The 18,762-nt window shown below is 40.6% G+C and overlaps 2 protein-coding genes across 4 annotated transcripts in view; one reads left to right on the forward strand and one right to left on the reverse strand.

Moving 5' to 3' along the window:
- The first annotated feature begins 366 nt into the window (after nucleotides 1-366).
- On the forward strand, nucleotides 367-4,276 carry LOC103718847 (cation/H(+) antiporter 15-like). Of its 2 annotated transcripts, XM_026809193.4 has the most exons (4): nucleotides 367-1,496; nucleotides 1,599-2,624; nucleotides 2,750-3,334; nucleotides 3,476-4,276. In XM_026809193.4, the coding sequence occupies exons 1-4, from the start codon at nucleotides 1,227-1,229 to the stop codon at nucleotides 3,974-3,976; spliced, it is 2,382 nt and encodes a 793-aa protein (XP_026664994.4). In that variant the 5' UTR covers nucleotides 367-1,226; the 3' UTR covers nucleotides 3,977-4,276. The 2 variants fall into 2 exon arrangements, with proteins under 2 accessions (XP_026664994.4, XP_089781431.1); XM_089925305.1 differs by having other exon boundaries at nucleotides 1,158-2,624; nucleotides 3,476-4,099.
- A 3,973-nt stretch (nucleotides 4,277-8,249) lies between these two features.
- RIF10 (polyribonucleotide nucleotidyltransferase) overlaps nucleotides 8,250-18,762 on the reverse strand; it is a 69,123-nt gene continuing 58,610 nt past the window's right edge. For both annotated transcript variants that reach the window (XM_017845649.5, XM_088704193.2), the window contains 5 exons: nucleotides 18,364-18,427; nucleotides 17,998-18,051; nucleotides 17,873-17,914; nucleotides 8,831-9,364; nucleotides 8,250-8,548 (listed from right to left, as the gene is read on the reverse strand). In XM_017845649.5, the coding sequence (XP_017701138.3) occupies nucleotides 8,954-9,364; nucleotides 17,873-17,914; nucleotides 17,998-18,051; nucleotides 18,364-18,427 (571 nt within the window). In that variant the 3' untranslated portion in view covers nucleotides 8,250-8,548; nucleotides 8,831-8,953. The remainder of the gene's footprint in view (nucleotides 8,549-8,830; nucleotides 9,365-17,872; nucleotides 17,915-17,997; nucleotides 18,052-18,363; nucleotides 18,428-18,762) is intronic.

Consider the following 18,762-nt stretch of genomic DNA (forward strand, 5'->3'; position numbering starts at 1 on the left):
CTTGATCAAGCTAGGTTAATTCTCTGCCTAGCTTGAAAGTAATTTCTAGCCTATTTGGTTTCTTCAAGCTTAGTTTATTTAGCTTCAAAATGACTTCAATTCATGCTTTTCCCAAGTCAAGACTAACACGAGCTCGAGCCACTCAGTTTGCTTGACACCTCTACTCATTACCCCTATTCCTATCCACCCTGCACCTTTTAACTTTGTTCTAAGTTTATCTCTTCTCGATCTTTTTCAACTCTTTATTTTCTTACAGTATCAGAATTTTTGTGAAGAAAAATCATGTGATTGTGGCAACCCTCCACTTCGATTCGCATTTTCAGCTCACCACACCCCATTTCCCATTTCTTATTTCCGTGGAGTGCCTTTTTTTTTTTTTTTGCAACCAAAGAGTCAGATTCCTACCAAAAATTAAAAGCATAGAGTCTAGTTTAGTTGACATTCCCTCTCTAACGTCCAAATATCTATAGCCTTTATTTTTCCCTAAGATGTTGGGGTGGGCTGTAACCAAGTCGGGTTGCGTTGGTTATGCGTCAAGCTAGAAATAGATCAGGTTTTTAATTGAACCTGACCTATTTATTAAATAGGTAAAAATTTAAAACCCAGATACCTGGTGTATAATAAGCAACTCAGCCTGTTCAATAAACAGGCCATATAAGATTGGGATCCACACTAAACCTATTTAATTGCCAATATGGGTAAAACGTTAAAATTGAACCTGGCTAAAACATATCACACCTAGTTTAGATGTGCAATCAAAATCACGTTAATTTGGATGAATGAGTTGCATGCCATCTGAGTACAGTATATGGTCAGATTAATTTCAGCCAAAGGTCTCCGGTGCAACCAGCAGGAGATCTGGTGAAAATTATTGGAGGGATTAATGCTGCGGAAGAGCAATTAATTCTGTTTTGCACGGTGCAAACATGGATCTTGCAACCACCAAATGCATGGCCGGCCGGCCGGCCTACCTCCACGGTTTGCAACGCGCCCACCCAAGTAGTTGTGGATGTGCGGCCGCGGGATGTCACTCCGCCAACTCCTCTTCCAACCGTTTCCTCTCTGTTCCCGACGTCGCTCCCAGCCGCCCGTCCTACAGATCAGTCGTTCGCTTGCTGTAGCCTCTCTCTGTTTATAGCTTCTTCTTTTTTTTGCTATTATTTCTCTTTCAAAGACATCCTCCTCTTCCAAGGCCGCCTCCACCTTTCCATCCCATCTTGGAGAAGATGGAATCTGGCACGGCAGATGCCACGATTCTGAAGCCGCCGACTTACCAAGGCATCTACAGCCCCGTGAACCTGAGCTACGAGGGGGACATCTGCGACTGGAAGAGGCCCATCAAAATTGCCTCCGACGGCTTCCTCCTCAACGACTCGTCCCTCGATTATGCCTTTCCCGTCCTCCTCCTCCAGCTTCTGCTCATCGCCGTCACCTCCCGCCTCGTCTACGCCCTCCTCCGCCCCCTCAAGCAGCCCCGCGTCGTCTGCGACATCATCGTATGTTGTTTCTTTTTCCATTCTCCTCTCCTATCTTTACTCTTTCTTGATGATGATGATGATGATGAAAGATCGATGGAGTACGTGCGTGCGTGGTTGCAGGGCGGCATACTCCTCGGGCCTTGCTTCCTTACTCGCAATTTGGAGTTCAGGGCCCGGGTGTTCCCCTACAAGTCGTTCGGCCAGCTCCGCGCCCTGGCTTCCTACGGGCTCATGTTCAAGCTCTTTGTGATGAACGTGAAGATGGACCCGTCCATCATCCTAAGGCCAGGGAAGAAGGCCCTCTCCATCGGCCTCGTCAGCATTCTCGTGCCCTTCGGCGTCCAGGTCGGCCTCTCCGAGCTGCTTAGAGACAACCACCGCATCGACCCCAAGTTCGCCACCGGCCCCTTCCTCGCCTTCATCGCCGTCAGCCTGAGCACCACCACCTACCCCGTCCTTGCCGACCTCCTGGACGAGCTCGGCCTCCTCAACACCGAGCTCGGCCGCCTCGCCATGTCGTCGTCGTCCGTCAACAGCGCGGTGGGATGGCTCTTCCTGGTCGTCTTCTCCGCCATCAAGCTGTCCGGTGGGGAGTCGTTACATGCGGCCCAGTCTCTGGCTACGTGTACCGTCCTCGTGCTCCTGGCCGTGTTCGTGTTCCGGCCCTGCATGCGGTGGATCGTCCGGCGGACCCCGCGGGGCGGGCGGGTCGGAGGCGGGGCCGTCATGGCCATACTGGCGGCGGTCGTGGTGTCGGGCTTGTTCAGCGACCTCGTCGGGGCGACGTTCATCTTCGGGCCCATCGTTCTGGGTCTCGCAGTGCCGGACGGGCCGCCCCTCGGGGCTCAGCTGGTGGAGAAGCTGGACATGATCGTGACGGAGATGTTGATGCCCATGCTCTTCCTCTCGGGTGGTCTGATCACAGACTTCTCGGGACTCGCAGACCATGAAGGCATCCAGGTTGGGAGCTCGACCATGTGGCTGTTCATCGTCGCGCTCATCGGGTTCGTCGCCAAGCTGGTGGCGACGCTGGTGCCGGCCATGTACTACGACATATCACCACACAACGCCTTGCTGCTGGGCCTCATCATGAACTTCAGAGGAATGATAGAGATGGTTATTTTACTGAACTTCAGGTCTTTCAAGGTGAAGTTCCCATTTAATTTTTAATTTTTATGCATGCATGCACATTTGAATGAAGTATATATACATGTCGCCAAATGCGATGTAATCCTAAGCAGTTGCTCACCCGCTGGGTCCATCGTCTCCAGATCCTTGATATCGGAAGCTACACGGTTCTGATATTCGCCATCGTGTTGATGACCGGGATCGCCGTCCCGCTGGTGAAACGCTACTACGATCCCCTGAGCGTGAACTACGTGGTGGGGCGGTGCAGCATCGAGCAGCTGAAGCCCCACGCAGAGCTGCGCATCCTGGCGTGCATGCACGAGGAGGGGGCGGTGCCGGCCATCATCAGCCTTCTGGATTCGTCGTGGGTGGAGGGGGCCAACCCGCTGTGCGTGTACGCGCTGCACTTGGTGGAGCAGCTGGGCAGCGCCAGCTCCAGCCTCGTCGCCCACAAGAACAGCAAGGACTTGGGCGACCCCAGCAAGATGGGCCACCTCCTCAACGCGCTCCTCCACTACGAGCACTTCAAGAAGGGCCACGTCGTCGTGCATCCCTTCACCGCCATCGCCCCCTACAAGACCATGCACCAGGACATCTGCTCCCTCGCCTTGCACAAGAGCGCCGCCATCATCGTCCTGCCCTTCATCATCAACATTAAGGACGCCGCCGACTCCGCCGCGGATGCCGACCGAGCCATCCGATGCATCGTCCCCAACGTCCTGTCCCAGGTGAGACGTATAAAATATTTATAGATTGGCGCACTGCAGTGCGTTGCATGTCGAACCCCATTTATTGAATTACGTACGAATACTACGATGGTGCTCCCGAATTATGTTTCTAAATCTATATTTTCAAATGCAAATTTATAGGCTCCTTGCTCGGTGGGCATCCTCATCGGCAAAAGCGCGGATCGCCCGGTGGTGCCGTCCCCTGGCCATTTCCAGCGGCACATCGGGGTGCTCTTCTGGGGCGGCCCCGACGACCGGGAGGCGCTCTCGTACGCCTCCCGCATGCTCTACCGCAAGGGCGTCCAGCTCACCGTCATCCGCTTCGTGCTGACGAACGACCACAAGGACAAAGAGGCCATCGAGAAGCTCCAGTCTGACAACATGAACAACGAGCACCTGAGGCTCCAGGAGGTGGTGGCCAAGGACATGGAGCAGACCATCTCGGCCATCAGGTCCACTGATAGCCAATTCGACCTCGTCATCGTGGGGCGGCGCCAGAGCTCGTCCTCGCTCCTGGTACAAGGGCTGGCGGAATGGAGCGAGTTCCCTGAGCTCGGGGTGGTGGGAGACATGCTTGCATCCTCGGATTTCCACAGCTTTTCCTCCGTCCTTGTCGTGCAAAAGCATGATGGTTCAAAATAAAAGTTGAAGGCGCAGCAAGAACTCTAGGAGTTTTACGTGCAGCAGGCTAGTGTTTGAAAAAGAAATATAAAAAAAAAAAAAAACTTCGACAACAAAGTTGATGGAATCACAAATAAAAGAAAAACATTGAAATACCTTTACGCTTCAATGCCTCTCTAAATTTCAGGTTGCTTGAGTGAGTTGTCACTGATTTGAATCACTTATGCTTTATTTTATTTTCTTTCTGTTGATGTAGCTGGTTGTACTCACTTAAGAACTATATGAAACGCGGCTTTTATCAACAACAAAAAAAAAAAAAAAGGGACTGGTTGGTTGGAATGAAAATAGAAATGAATATCTTCCATTCCAATTATTTAGTTAGAGAAAATTGTATTTTTTTTTCCAAAAGGGGATGGAAATACGACTCAATTTTTCGAAATCCAATTTCGACTCCTTCTCATTCAAATCCTATTCTGATTCCGATTCTGATTTCCGTCATAGACCAAATACATCGAAGAATATGGCTATTCCATTTCCATTCCAATCCTTTCTATTCTGATTCCGATTTTGATCACAAACTATATACACCCTATGTTGATTGTTGTATTCCAACTGAGATTTATGCAATCACTGATTTGATATGATTTCCTTGTGATTTTGCCGTTAAGAAATGAGATCTGTTAGTCTCTACTTGATTGAGACCATGTATACTGCTACATTTGGCTTTAGAAGATCGGTTAGATTATTGCTACGACAAGTGAATGCTAAATCTTATACTTCCAGCTTCCGAATGGGAGCTTTCTTCCTAATAATATCTAAATATTATTACAAAAGACAAACTATAATTTAAAAAAAAAAACTGTTGAAAAAATTTATCAAGCCATTAGTTTAAAGTTTTGTACTGTTAGGTCATAAAATATCATAATATTTATATAAGAAATGAAAGATTGTATGTAAATAATACCATGTATTTGCTAATGGATAGTACTCTCTCAAGCCCTTTTTAGAGAGAGAACCTCTGGGCAACCCATTTGAGTTTCCTGCCCAAATGGTTAGGGAATCTCTCCATTCCCCCTTATTTTCTTATCTTCTTCCCCTTTTCTTGTCTTCTTCCCCTTTTCTCCATTGGATTAGGGTTGCCATGATTGGAGTGGGGTCGGTCCAATTACATGGATTGAAAACATGAAGGGCTAGGATTAGCCCTTTAGTAATTAGGTCTAAAGGCTAATATTAGTTTATAAGCTGAGATTGCATACGGCTTAAGTGAGACATTTTTAATAATACCAAAATTAAGTATAAATTCTCACTAAATGTCATATCCCTTCCAATTATCCCACCTTAGGTCATTGGATGAGAAGGCTAGAATGCTCGTATTGAAAAGAAATTTTGCAAGATTAAAGTTGCATAAGAGAATGACTAATCAAGATCATACAAAATCGGAGATGGTCTAGCCATAATTTGACAAAGGATAGACCAACTATCAATAAGGCTAAAGTTAACGTAATTATAATGGCTTATCATATGAATTAGTCATTTTGGTACCTAAACCTTAATAGATGAAGAGTAGAAAGCTTGCTTAAATAATATAAAAAAAGTTATACTTCTATTATACCTTTTTATCTGTTTGATATGAACTTATTGCTGACAACTTAGCCTGAAAGAATCATTAAAGCTGGATTATAGAAAGAATCTGCATATATGGTTTCTTTTTGTCAACTTCTCTTTCAACTGCCAGACCTTATTAGTAGATTAAGAATTCAGATCAATTGGATCTCAATTATTCAAATAAAGATCGCCTCTTGAACAAATAAATGATTTTTATTATAACTACATTTATAAACAATGTACTTGTATTAAAAGATACAATGAGGATAGAGAATGGTGTTAACCTAGGGTTATTCTAAGGTTTGGGTCACGTGGTTGCTCTTTTATTTTTATTTTTATTTATTTATTTTTCCTACAATGATCTATGAATTATTTTGAAGTGCAAAGAGCCAAGAGAGGATGCCCAGTAGTGTCTACAAATATGGGTTGATTAGTTTAACTGACTTGAAAATAAGGACTAAAATGGGGGATTTGGAGGTGAGTCCACTTTAGAAGTATTTTCCTGGAGAGGTGAATCTAAGATAGGTGCTCGGTTGAACCATCTTGGGTTCGATGCCAATGTGGATGACCAAAATTGGCTCACAAGTAGACTGATTTTGAGAAATTAGGTATGGCCGAGGCGTAAAGATTGGCACAAAAGATGCTATATGATCAATAGCTAGTGACATTTTTGCAGGCACAACTAAAGGATAAAAAGATTTGTATCAACATGGAGCTAGGGCCATGTAATAGTTGGAGAAAGCATAGACACTGAACTTCGGTCAATTCCTCGAAACAAATTATCATCAAAAGCACACAAGTCGATATGAGTTTGAGAATTAAAAATTCTCTCTCCTGGAAATCTCCATGGAAAAATTGTCAAATCAAAGATCATATGCCTAGAAAATGTAAACCCAACCCTTGGCAGAATGGTAGCACCGGTATCCCCTATATCATCCTACAAAGATAAATGGAATTGAGCGAGAGTCAAACTTTGACTCGGCATAATCTCATACTTAAGGAAGGCACTGACAGACAAAGACATGCAACTAATCAAATTTTGGATTCTTATTCTTGTATGGAGACATGATTTCCAATACTCAGGAGGACAGATGATTGATCAACCAATATGCAGTGCTAAATGCTTCAACCCAAAACCTTGCAGACACATCACCATCACGTAACATGTTTAAGCCAAGCTTAGTTATTTCCCAATGTTTTTTTTTTTCAGTCAGACCGTTTTGTGCCAAGGTATAAGGACAAGATCTTTGATGGTAATACCATGATCAGGTAAATATGCCAAGAATTTGTCACCTAAAGTTTCACCACCCTCGCCGGATTGAAAAATCCTCATTTTCTGATCAAAATCATGTTGGAGCGAACTCATGAAAATGGATGAAGCATGATAAAAAATCTGAAGCGTTTTAAAGGAAAGAAACATTTGAATCTTGGACATTCATCAATAAATAAATAAAAAATAACATAATGGCGAGGCCTTTGAAATGAAATAATTGGAGTTTCACCCCATAAATCACAATGAATTCAAGCAAAAGATTCTTCAGATAATTCATGAGAATTCAGAGAAAGGCAACAAGTCCAAGTCAACAGGTTCGAGATATTGCTGGGCTTTCACAGGCTGTCCAGCCCCTGAAGAGTCTCGTCTTGAATCACAGATCTCTAGATGTGGTAAATCGTAGTCAGATGACAGCTAGCACAGGTTGTGAACAATGATTGCTCAATTTTGTTAATTAATTTATACATATATGGAGTAGGCCAATGTCATAATAGGATCTAATATGAAGGCAGACCTGTACATTTTTTGGGCAATCTAGTTGTTTTTGACTAACACTTGCACAAATCGGATTAAAAACTATCATCACAACACTGGACTAGCATCTCACACACACACACACACACACACACACAGAGAGAGAGAGAGAGAGAGAGAGAGAAGGTAAATGTTTTGGATATGTCTCTTGCTATTTCATATGTTCTGCACAAATTTGCTAAACACTAGCACAACTTTTAACATAAGAAAAATACAGGCTCTCTTATTTGCTGATCCTGTGCTTACATGTATCAATTGGCCAACTAGTATCGAATAGTTTTCTTTTCATGAAGAATAATATATAAATTTGTAAACTAGTCTTTTTCTGAGATAGGGAGAGACTTACTCTCAAGAACAAAAGAGAGAAAAATAACAAACAAAAGAGCTGATAGATGAAGCACCAACGATCCTTTATTCTCTATGTTTTTTTTCTCTAGATTAGGACAGGCATCCCTTTTTATAATAGATTTTGGAGCTTTTCAGTGTACAACCCAGACTACCATACTCTGGCTCATGTTCATGGTTGGCAATTCCATTTCTTCCTTAACTAGTTATTCTTCCGGGGAGATTACATAGCAAGTTAGCCAACTATGTCACATCATGCTATCAGTATAGATTAAATTTTAGATTCACATTGAACTTTAACATGGATAACCAAGGGGGAACAAAGTAGCTAGCGACACAACCTACCCCACAAGTTTAGAATCATAAAATGGTGCAACTTGCATAAATTTGCTTTCCCCCGGAAAGCATGCCAAAATTTAGGAGATGCTATCCTCTCTATGTGAATGTAAAACTTCTAAGATATTCTTATGATTGAACAAAAAATAACTAAGACACCAAAATGCATTTGCTGGTCTGCAGATATATTGGCAGATCAGATACAAGAAGCATAAGAATAAATAGATTAATGTACACCACTTGTATTAAAAACAAAATTGTAATCCATCCACTTATGTAGCTAGACCTCTGCTAAAAAGAAAAAGATAAATAATTAAAAAATATGAAATGTTCCATTTGTAATGTGAATAAATGAAGCCAGCAGATTTCTTGTTTCCAACACCAGCAGAAACGAATCACCAAATGTTATGAAGCGCTGGTCTTCCTCTAATCTGTATATGATTATCACACAAGCACTCTAGCTAGAGAGGAAATAAAGGAATTGCACCAAGGATGAGTTTCTGTTAAAAGAATCAAAAAATAAATGATGGATAGTTAGGAGACCAGTCTTATTAATGCAAACACAGCGTAAATATCAAGTTAACATAAAATAATAAATATGATAAGCATCTATTTTTTTTAAAGGGCTGCTAGCTTGCAGTGCTGGTCCAGTGGAGACTATTAACAGCCACTCAGAGGTGAAAATAGCAACAGACAAAATGACAACTGAATTTTTTTTTAAAAAAAAAAATTGTGCTAAAATTAGAATATAAGTTGTCCTGAAAATAAAGTTAAACACAAACCTGGATTATCCATCAGCATCATGAGATCCTCCATTGACCTTCATTTCCATAGTATGGAACAAGAGATTAGTTTGGCCCTGAATTCAGTATATTGAAATGTATCGCTCAATTTTAGCTTCTCCATTAACTTATTCCATTTTTAGAAGCAGACACCCCAGTAACTGTTTCGTCAAGGACCTTCTTCTGCCTTTCTTTGTTGATATATGGCCCACCTTTAACAGGGTTTGCTAATCGCTTCCCAGCCTTTTCCTGGTTTTTGTCAGTCAAACTTTCTTGCTCCGAGGTATCTGCTGACGGAGCTGTTACCTTTTGAGGGAGAACCTTAACTACCTTAGAATTCTCAGATGACTGTACAATCTGCTGACCTTCACCTTTCCTCAAAGGCTTTTTTGCCGTAACTTTAGCAGGTTGATGTTGGGGAGGTATATTTTCTTTCATGGTGCCAATGTTTTGTTGCTTGGTGCTGGCTTTCTCGGGGTCCACATCAGGAAGCAGAGCTCGATGGCTTAAGCGAAGTTGACCCTTCTCATTTATCTGGGCCAAAAGCTCATGACAGTCAGAAATTCGAAAAATCAAACAGATGACAAAATTTGGATGAAATTGTTAATGGAAATTTTGAAGATCCAAACATCTGTTTAACCCAACCTTTAAAATTCAGCAGCAACAAGGATATTCATATCTTGAACACAAATTAAAACTGAAAGAGTAGGAAATTGGTCCTGACTGACGTCAATAGAGTGCATGGAAGTATTTATTGGATTATGCTCATGATGCAAGGATAACATGCATGATCAGCAGAAGGATTAGTCACATACATGCGTAGAAAGGTTAGATATTAATCAGTAGACCCAAAATTAAAGTGTAGACTTCCAAAATAGAAGGGCATTAGTAAGAGATAAAATATAAGAAAACAATAGGCAGGAGCAGAACAGTAGAATTCCGAAAAACAATCTCAAATGCTCCTACAACAAACATAAGTGTTCTGTAGGTCTATTTCATCAAGAAACAATAATTGAGCTTTAAAAGGAAATGTTCAGCATTTGCTTAGTGCACAACAAAAATACCACAGTATTATAATGTGAATTTCTCAATTGGTACTCCATCAGATATTTGTGAAGGGCGGTGTGATCTTTCTAGTCTTTTAGGTTAAATGATGAAATTAACTCCCTTTTATCATCAACGCTCCCTAAGCAGTCTAGAAAATACTTTGGAGTTTCGACATGTATAAACAAAAGAGTCCAATAAATGAAAGTATTTGTGCATATAGACTTGAGCACTCCATAAGAATTCCCAAGTAAATGGAATATTGCATGGATAGACATGAGAATTAGATCTGGACATGCGGCCAAGTTTAACTCAATAAGAGGGAAAAAAGGATACAGAGATATGTAGAAAAAATTTTAAATACAATATTGGATGTTTAAATATTGTGCAAAAGAAAACAGAAAAGATATTATTTTTTAAGATCTTCTGAAATACATCAACTAAGGGTTAACCTAGTGGTCAGACCCCTTCACTTAAAAACAGGAGGTTCTGGGTTCAAGTCTTGAGTGGTGTATCCACAAGATTTTGATACCAAGTAATTTAATTTAACATGGACGGGACTCCTTCCTATTCTCGAAAAAAAGGTCATCTGATATACATTTTTCTCATTCAAACTTTCCAATGAGATTAAGAATTTTAGAAGAGCGACTTATTGAAAAGTTATTTTACTACCTATATTCTTTCCCAATCCATGAAAAACCTTTACCATTACTATAGTGGTTTGAATTTAATGTTGGAAGAGTGAACCCTCTGCCAGATTCTAAAGGCTGCAACTGGAAAAAAAATAGCCTAAGTATCGGAGGTGTATCTAATTCAGTTATGTATCCAATGCGTATTCTAGGAGCTGGATGCAAATGCATAGGTGACATAGAAATGTACCCCAAACACTCTTCTACATAATATTTAACTTAGAGAAACAAGAGGCACATAAACCAAAATTGGAATTGAATTCATCAATTCATAGCAAGGACCTCATAGCAAATGATCTAATTCTAAACATATAAAGAAACAATAAACGCGCAGATATACAATTAAGCAGAATCAAACCAGTAATTGAAACCAATGTGAGCTATTATATTATAACTGTGAGGACCCGTGCGGGCGTGTGTTTAGTCCCACATCGGTTATTCGCTGGGTAGATCTTGGGTACTTATACAGGATCAAGGAACTCAAATAATACCTTCCGGCTAGCCATTTTGGATGAGGTCCTGGATTGTTACAAATGGTATCAGAGCAGACCCGGCCTATAACCTATGTGGACTAGAGGACACTGCAGCACGGATCTATTGGAGCTGACCACGGGCTGATCGTGGTGTTTGTTATTAGATTCGAATGAATTTGAACCCTTAGTCTGACGAGGACGTCAGGACTTGAACGGGGGGAGTAAGGATCCGTGCGGGCGTGTATTTAGTCTCACATCGGTTATTCGCTGGGTAGATCTTGGGTACTTATACAGGATCAAAGAATCCAAATAATACCTTCCGACTAGTCATTTTGGGTGAGGTCCTGAATTGTTACAAATGGTATCAGAGCGGACCCGGCCCATAATCTTTGTGGACTAGGAAACACTGCAGCACGGATCCATTGGGGCTAACCACGGGCCACTCGTGGTGTTGGTGATTAGATTTGAATAGATTTGAACCCTTAGCCTGACGAGGACGTCAGGGCTTGAACGGGGGGAGTATGTGAGGACCTGTGCAGGCATGTGTTTAGTCCCACATCGATTATTCGCTGGGTAGATCTTGGGTATTTATACAGGATCAAGGAACCCAAATAATACCTTCCGGCTAGCCGTTTTGGGTGAGGTCCTGGATTGTTACAATAACATAGAAAAACAATAAACATACACAAACTAGCAAAAGGGCACATGTCATTGCATGCAATGCATGCATGGAGGAGGGGAATATTAAAAGACAACTGCATTAAATAAAGAATATAAAAGATAAAGATACAAATTCAAATAAAAAATCCAGAAAATGAGAATACGAAAAAAAGGATCAAAAGATGATGAACTAAAACATACAGTAAAAACTACAAAGTCCTGAAAAAGAGAATAGAACAATAAAGAAAATGTAAAATAAATTACAATAGAAACCAAGAATCTTAAAACAATATAAATAATCAAAAATAAAATAAAATAAATAATTCAAATGCAAGTAAAAAAAAAAAGAAACAGAACATTATAGAAATATAATTATCCCAATACGGTACCAGGATGCAAGATCATCCCAAGAGTCGGGACCGTATTGGGACCTAATAAAATACTGTTACAAGTCTTGGTACCAGTATTTCAAACCTTGACATTGGAAATATATAGAAAAGCAGAGGACTAAAAGCAAAATTTCTAATAGGATCCTACATATAAATAATACATGCAATCAGCTAGAATAAAGAAAGATTGTGGTGTGAAGCTTTTTAAGACAAATCTACAAGTATCCTTACAATTGACACCTTATTTTAGTTAATACTTAGTGGACATTATATTAATTTAGGATTTTATTTCTACCTTGACTATCCATGACTAGAACTAAAATCCTTGCTCCTCAATGAAGTTGTAAGCATTTTTTAGACTCTAATTTTAGCAATTTACTTGTTTACAGGAAAACTATATGCTATGGATCCTTGTATAGGAAATTAATAATAGTTTTTCCGATTTTTTGATCCTTTCTCCCTCCTGTCTCTCACATTTTGTGCTAAGCTAGTTTCAGAACTCTCAGATAAAAATGGTTTTTCAAACTATAGTAATACCTTTTATAAACGACCTTTCTTTAAAGATGTAACTAAAAACAAACTGAGACATCGTCATATGCCTATTCAATAATCAATAATTCCAAAGGCAACATCAAAAGATCGCCTCCATTTCATAACATAGATCCACTAGGGTTCTCATCAATCGTTCTGAGAAATTGTATGGAAGATAATGTGAGCTACAAAGCTGTGGAGTGATTGATTATAACCCTATTTGATTTTGATGAGCTCAAAGCATTTGAGTATATCTTATGTTATACTAATGAATTCAATCTAGTGTTTCAGCCAAATATTTGTGAATTTATGTTTAATTATCTCTAGCTTTGGTTCAAAACATTTTGGCTAAGTATGGAACTCAGTTTGAACCAAAGTCTGAAACTCGAGTCGACTCCGGAAGATTTCGAGTCAACTCCAAGTGTTTCAGACGTTCTGGCATAGGCTCGAATCGACTCCGGCACATTGCGAGTCGACTCCGACTGAGAACAGACAGCAGGACAGAAAGATGAATCTCAGACCCTGTCACCGAGTCGACTACGGAAGAATTCGAGTCGACTCCGATGCTTGCCGAGTCGACTCCAGCAAAGTGCGAGTCGACTCCAAGGAGTAACAGACAGAAAGACAGAGAAGTTGTTTTGGACTCTGAGAGCCGAGTCGACTTCAGAAGAACTCGAGTCGACTCCGACGGTTGGCGAGTCGACTCCCAAAGAAGCAAGAGTCGACTCTCAGAGGAATGCAAGACTAAAGTCAGAGAGCAAATTTCGGTGTCTGAGAGCCGAGTCGACTCCAGCAAAGTGCAAGTCGACTCCGAGGCAGTTCAACTCCAAAGACAGAAGACCAGTTTTTCGGTGTCTGAGAGCCGAGTCGACTCCAGCAAAGTGCGAGTCGACTCCGAGGCAGTTCAACTCCAAAGACAGAAGACCAGTTTTTCGGTGTCTGAGAGTCGAGTCGACTCCAGCAAAGTGCGAGTCGACTCCGAGGCAGTTCAACTCCAAAGACAGAAGACCAGTTTTTCTGGCTCTGAGAGCCGAGTCGACTCCAAGAGAATCCGAGTCGACTCGAGGAAGTAAACCCGAAAGAAAGATCTTTGGATTCCTGAAAAACGAGTCGTCTCCAGAAGGGAGAGTCATCTCCGGACATTGGCGAGTCGACTCCAGGTTTGGCCGAGTCGACTCCAGAACGGAACAGCACTTTATTTCAAATTTTGAACAGTGGGCGAGTCGTCTCCAGTAAAGCATGAGTCGACTCCAGCAACAGCCGAGTCGACTCCAGATCGAGCGAGTCGACTCCGATCCCAACGGACACTGTGTCAGGAGTTGCAGATTGTGCAGAACGGCTCTAAAAGTGTGTCTAACGGCTAGTTTTCGATGGGGATTGCTTAAATAGCCAGAGTGAACAGTAATAGAGATAGAGAGAGACACTCCATTCAAAGCAAAAGAGATTTCCACCTACCAAAGCTTCTAAAGAGTAAATACAAGTGAAAGAAGGAGAAGAGCATTAAAAAGTCTATCCTCCAAACGTCTTCCTCGCATTCAGCACACTCAAGAGGAGTTGCAGAGTTTGAGAAGCCCCCTTCTTCACATTCAAAAATCTATTTGAGGGCTTCTAACTCTTCTTTACTCATATCGTTTATATTTGCTTTTCAAGAAGCTATCCTTGTACTCTTTTCAAACTGCTTTTCTTACTTGATTCAATCATTGGATTGAATCAAGGGTGTTAAGGTTGGTTAGTGAGCCGAGGGTAAAACCAACGTGTAAGGGTTCGATTGTGATCCCGGAAAAACAATCGGGTGGTTCTAGTCGGTGAGCCTGTGAAAACCGACCGAGTTCGTTGTGATCTCGTGAAAACAACAAGTTGAGTTGTGAACTTGTAAAACAACCGGCTGTAATCCTAGAGATTATAGTGAACTCTCAAGTGAAGTTTGGGGAGTGGACGTAGGAGCAAGGGTTAGCTCTGAACCACTATAAAACCTCTTGTGTTTGTAATTGGTTCATTGTCTCTTCCATCCTCTCCACTCACTACAACTAGTAATCTAATTAATCAGCCTGCTATAATATTAATTAGTTACTCATTAAGTTTTAATTTGCAATTATTACTTAAAACCCAATTCACCCCCCCTCTTGGGTTGTCTTCTTGGGCAACAAAAGCTCAGCAAGTAAACCTCAACCATGATCAAAGAATTAAAGGATCTATAGAAAACAAATCACTTTAATAATGAAAACAACATTATCAATGAAAAACTTGAGCAGAAATTTGCTAAAAATCATTTTGTTATGAAATTCCAAAAGCGAAGTATTCGTTAAGAAACAAGGTGGCACAAAATATTCAAATTCATGTTTGCAAAAGAGTCCAAATAATTAACACAAAATTACAACTCAAATACTTGTTCAAAATCAAATGGCCAAAACATGTTGTGCCGTACCACCCGGTTCAGGGTGTGCTGAACCGAGCCAATGGCAAACCATCTCTGTTCTCCTTGTTGGTTCAGTAAACAAGCCAAAACTAATTAAAATGTCCCACGGTTAACCAGTCTGCTTAAATTGGCCGAACCCAATTCGCCCAGTTAGCCTATTAGGTTAAGTAGCCCCCACCCCTGCTTGCGATCCTCCCACCCTGATGGTTTGATGGATTCATGAAGGGTCTTGACATTTGCTCTCACTCTCTCTCATCTCTCTTTCTCTCAAGCAACACTAGGGATTCTTTCACATGGAGGGAGCAGAGAATGAGGCGACAGTGAAGGTGGTGAAAGAAGACGAGGCAGACTTATGGACGAGGCAGCAACGGAGATAGTGCTAAGGTTTCTCTCTCGGTAAGCCTCTCTCCCCCTCCCCCCTCCCTCTCCCTCCCTCCCTGCCACTCTCTTTCCTCTCTCTCCATCTCCCACCCTCCCCCTCCTGCTCTGCCTATGCCGATACGCCGTAGAACAGCACATGCCAAACCAATCATTTGTTGGTCCGCCCTCTGATATCGATTCGGCAAACCTTGGGCCAAAACATAATTTATATTTGCAAAACTTATACATTACAGAGTTCTATATTTTCTTATCGTTTTATCGAGGCCATATAAATCCCCATTGCAAATGAGGCCACATAAAGATCCTTACCAATGAACTGGATGTGGGCATATAAAACCCACTTGCAATGCATACAAGGCCATATAAAATCCTCGAGAATCCACATATACCACTGGGCAAAGGATCCACATAAATCTTAATCCATAATTTGAATTAGAACACATATGATGCCTAACTAGAAGACCAAAGAAATCTTCATCGATGAATAAGTATATATACATACATACATACATATATATATATATATATATAGAGAGAGAGAGAGAGAGAGAGGGAGAGAGATAGAAGAGCTAATATGTGGGTGTCTATACAGCAGACCTAATAAGATCAGTCCTAACTAGATGACTTGGGCTTCGTCCACTGATGATAAGTGTCATTGGATGTGAAGTGCTATCTTTGAACTGCATACTATGAAAAGACCAAGTGACTTAGAGATTCCTAGCCTAAGCATCATCTATACATCCAAGGGTCAAAAATGATCAGTCCAAAAAATATGAAATGAATGCATGTTTTTTTCTTACCACTAGATTTCATAGGCTAAAAATCTCTAAATAACGTATTAAGTAGTTTTGAGATTGCAGATCACATCCAATGAATCAAATCATTTTGGAGTCAAGCCCTCGGTCATTCAGTTAGGACCGACCTTATTATAGCTATTGGACACCCACATATTAACTCTAATGAGATATGTATTCTAACCAAATGTAATTAAACTTTGTTTAATTAAGGGCCATGAGTTGTAAAAGTTTAAAGTGGGCAAGATTTTAGTTTGCTCTATATGATCAAATGGCCATTTATGTTATGATTGCATGAATTGAAGTTTAATTTTGGAAATCATGTGCTTCCACAGCAACAAATTGAATTGATTTCAGGCCCCTGTTTCACCATATGTGTAGTCGCCCTCAAGACTCGGCACAGTCAGGTTCTGGGCCATGAAAACAATACATACAGATAGTCATAAGGCAACGGCCCTCTCCAACCCCTTGGCTCTTTAATGAAACTAGGCAAAGTGACCTCTAAGTCATCAAATTGGGCAAATCAAGTCATATTGACCTCTAATTCTTTAAACTAAGTAAAGTGACCTCTAAGCTATAAAATTGGATGAAATGACTCCTAAATTGTTGACTCGGTAAAATAAATTGACTGCTAAGTCATTAAATTGGGTAAATTGGCCTCCAAGTCATGAAACAAGGAAAAACAAACAAAATTGACCTCCAAAAATCAAAGCAACAAAATTAATTTGGAAAGGCAAAACAGACCTCTAAGCCCCTAAAGTACCCCTTTCTCTTTTTAGGACGTCAATCAAATGTGAAGTATATTCAGATACACATTGTGTATGCCACTAGTGAGATCATGAACTATGAATGAGTGTCAATGAAATTACAATGTTGTAGTTTTCTCTCAATACTTTCTTTAGGTCTCTTAATTGGAGCTATCTTCGTCGAGTAGGTTAAATAACAATGGACTCTTCAATTTGCTGGAAACCATGGATCCACAACAACAAAAAGTGCCCCCACATAAGGCAAATTTGATGGAATCAAGCAACAATTTTTTTATATCCCTTATCTACCACAACAGGTGTTGTATCCTTGAAGGGACAGACTAGTGGCTTCATAATTACCACTCATTTTGAAATCTTCTCCATCTCTTTAATTTTCTCATTTATGGATATTCTTTATTTATTTTCCTTTCCAATTTCTGAATTTGTGGTAGTTGCAAATTAGTAATATTTGAGATTGCCAGGATGGTGATAATGTTTTTGGGGCTTAGAATATCTTTCTAGTTTTTGTAAGAGAAAAAAAAGTCAATCCAAAGAAATCAAGAATTATGAATATTAAGGCTGCAGCATTTGATGTATCACTTTAATGTGGTTTTGTGAGTGCTATGTCATCTAATGACAACCATACAAGGACAAGGCCATTGTATAGTTGGACAGAAAACCTTGCAAAGAAGAGAAGCTCAGGCTGCACATGAATCTGAAAGCAGGGCGATGTGACCCTAATTTATGGTGCCTTTCATGTCTATTGTAAAATGTGTGTGTGACTACTAAAAGATTGTTCAGTGGCAGTGTGCGGTAGCAGATTCTTAATACAAAAAGGTTACAAAACTGAGGATAGTATAGTGTAAGTTTGTAACCAGATATCCCTACAGTGACATTATACATAAAGAGATCCACTAACCTCAATAAGTTTGACATCAATACGGTCTCCAACTTTAAATACCTGTAAATCATTAGAGCAAACAAAGGCCCTATTAATTGTTGGGCAAAAAACGAGGAATGAGGCAAAGGGCATTAAAATCTTACATCTTCAGCTTTTGCCAACCAGTTTGAACTCAGCTCGCTAATATGACATAGTCCCTATTAAAGAGAACCCATATGCCACCAATTACAAAGTGATGTATTCAGGTAAAAACGTGTCTAAAATGATAATCTTTATATGCAAATATGTGATGTCAGATGGATTCTTTTGTTTCTTATTTTTGTTTTGGCATTAGAATTATGGATTTATTAAGTATCACATAGTCCAAAAATTCCATTCCCATTATGGCTCGTTAACTCACAAATTGCATTTTCTGTGTATGGACCAAAAGAAGAAATGATCATTCATAACAAGTAGCCAAGTTGATCAACTTCATTTCTTAACCTACATTAAGGCAAAGTTAAACCTACCTCACGTCCTGGTGCAATCTCAACAAAAACTCCATAAGGTGCTATTGATTTGATCTCACAGCTCCTGACAAATTCAGTTAGAAAAGAAATAACAGGTTTCAGATTTTGAATATGATTGAAATACATGGAAGAAAAGAAATATGCAATCCTGAAACATCCCCACAACCAATATTATAACATAAAAAATTATTATAGATTTGCCAGCTGCCTCTTAGTTATGTGCTTTCTTAGAGTTTTTAGGGAGGTTATTTTGTTTCATATTAGTTTGGGTGTTACGAATATGGAACAGCAATGAATTTTCAAAGAAAAAAGTTTATCAATGGTAGACAGCAAGGTATACTGAACCAGTACCAGTAGGCGTACCGGTCGCCTACCGGACCGGTTCGTACCGGAACCAGT

The sequence above is a fragment of the Phoenix dactylifera genome, chromosome 9, assembly GCF_051530095.1.
Source record: "Phoenix dactylifera cultivar Ajwa chromosome 9, Ajwa_hap1_PhDact_Kaust_v1.1, whole genome shotgun sequence".
NCBI lineage: Eukaryota > Viridiplantae > Streptophyta > Magnoliopsida > Arecales > Arecaceae > Phoenix > Phoenix dactylifera.

Excerpts from the sequence above, each read along its gene's own strand:
- LOC103718847 (XM_089925305.1), top strand. The coding sequence starts at position 1,227 with ATGGAATCTGGCACGGCAGATGCCACGATTCTGAAGCCGCCGACTTAC. Across the intron at positions 2,625-2,749 it reads TGAACTTCAGGTCTTTCAAG|ATCCTTGATATCGGAAGCTA; the intron begins GTGAAGTTCCCA and ends CATCGTCTCCAG. Across the intron at positions 3,335-3,475 it reads TCCCCAACGTCCTGTCCCAG|GCTCCTTGCTCGGTGGGCAT; the intron begins GTGAGACGTATA and ends GCAAATTTATAG.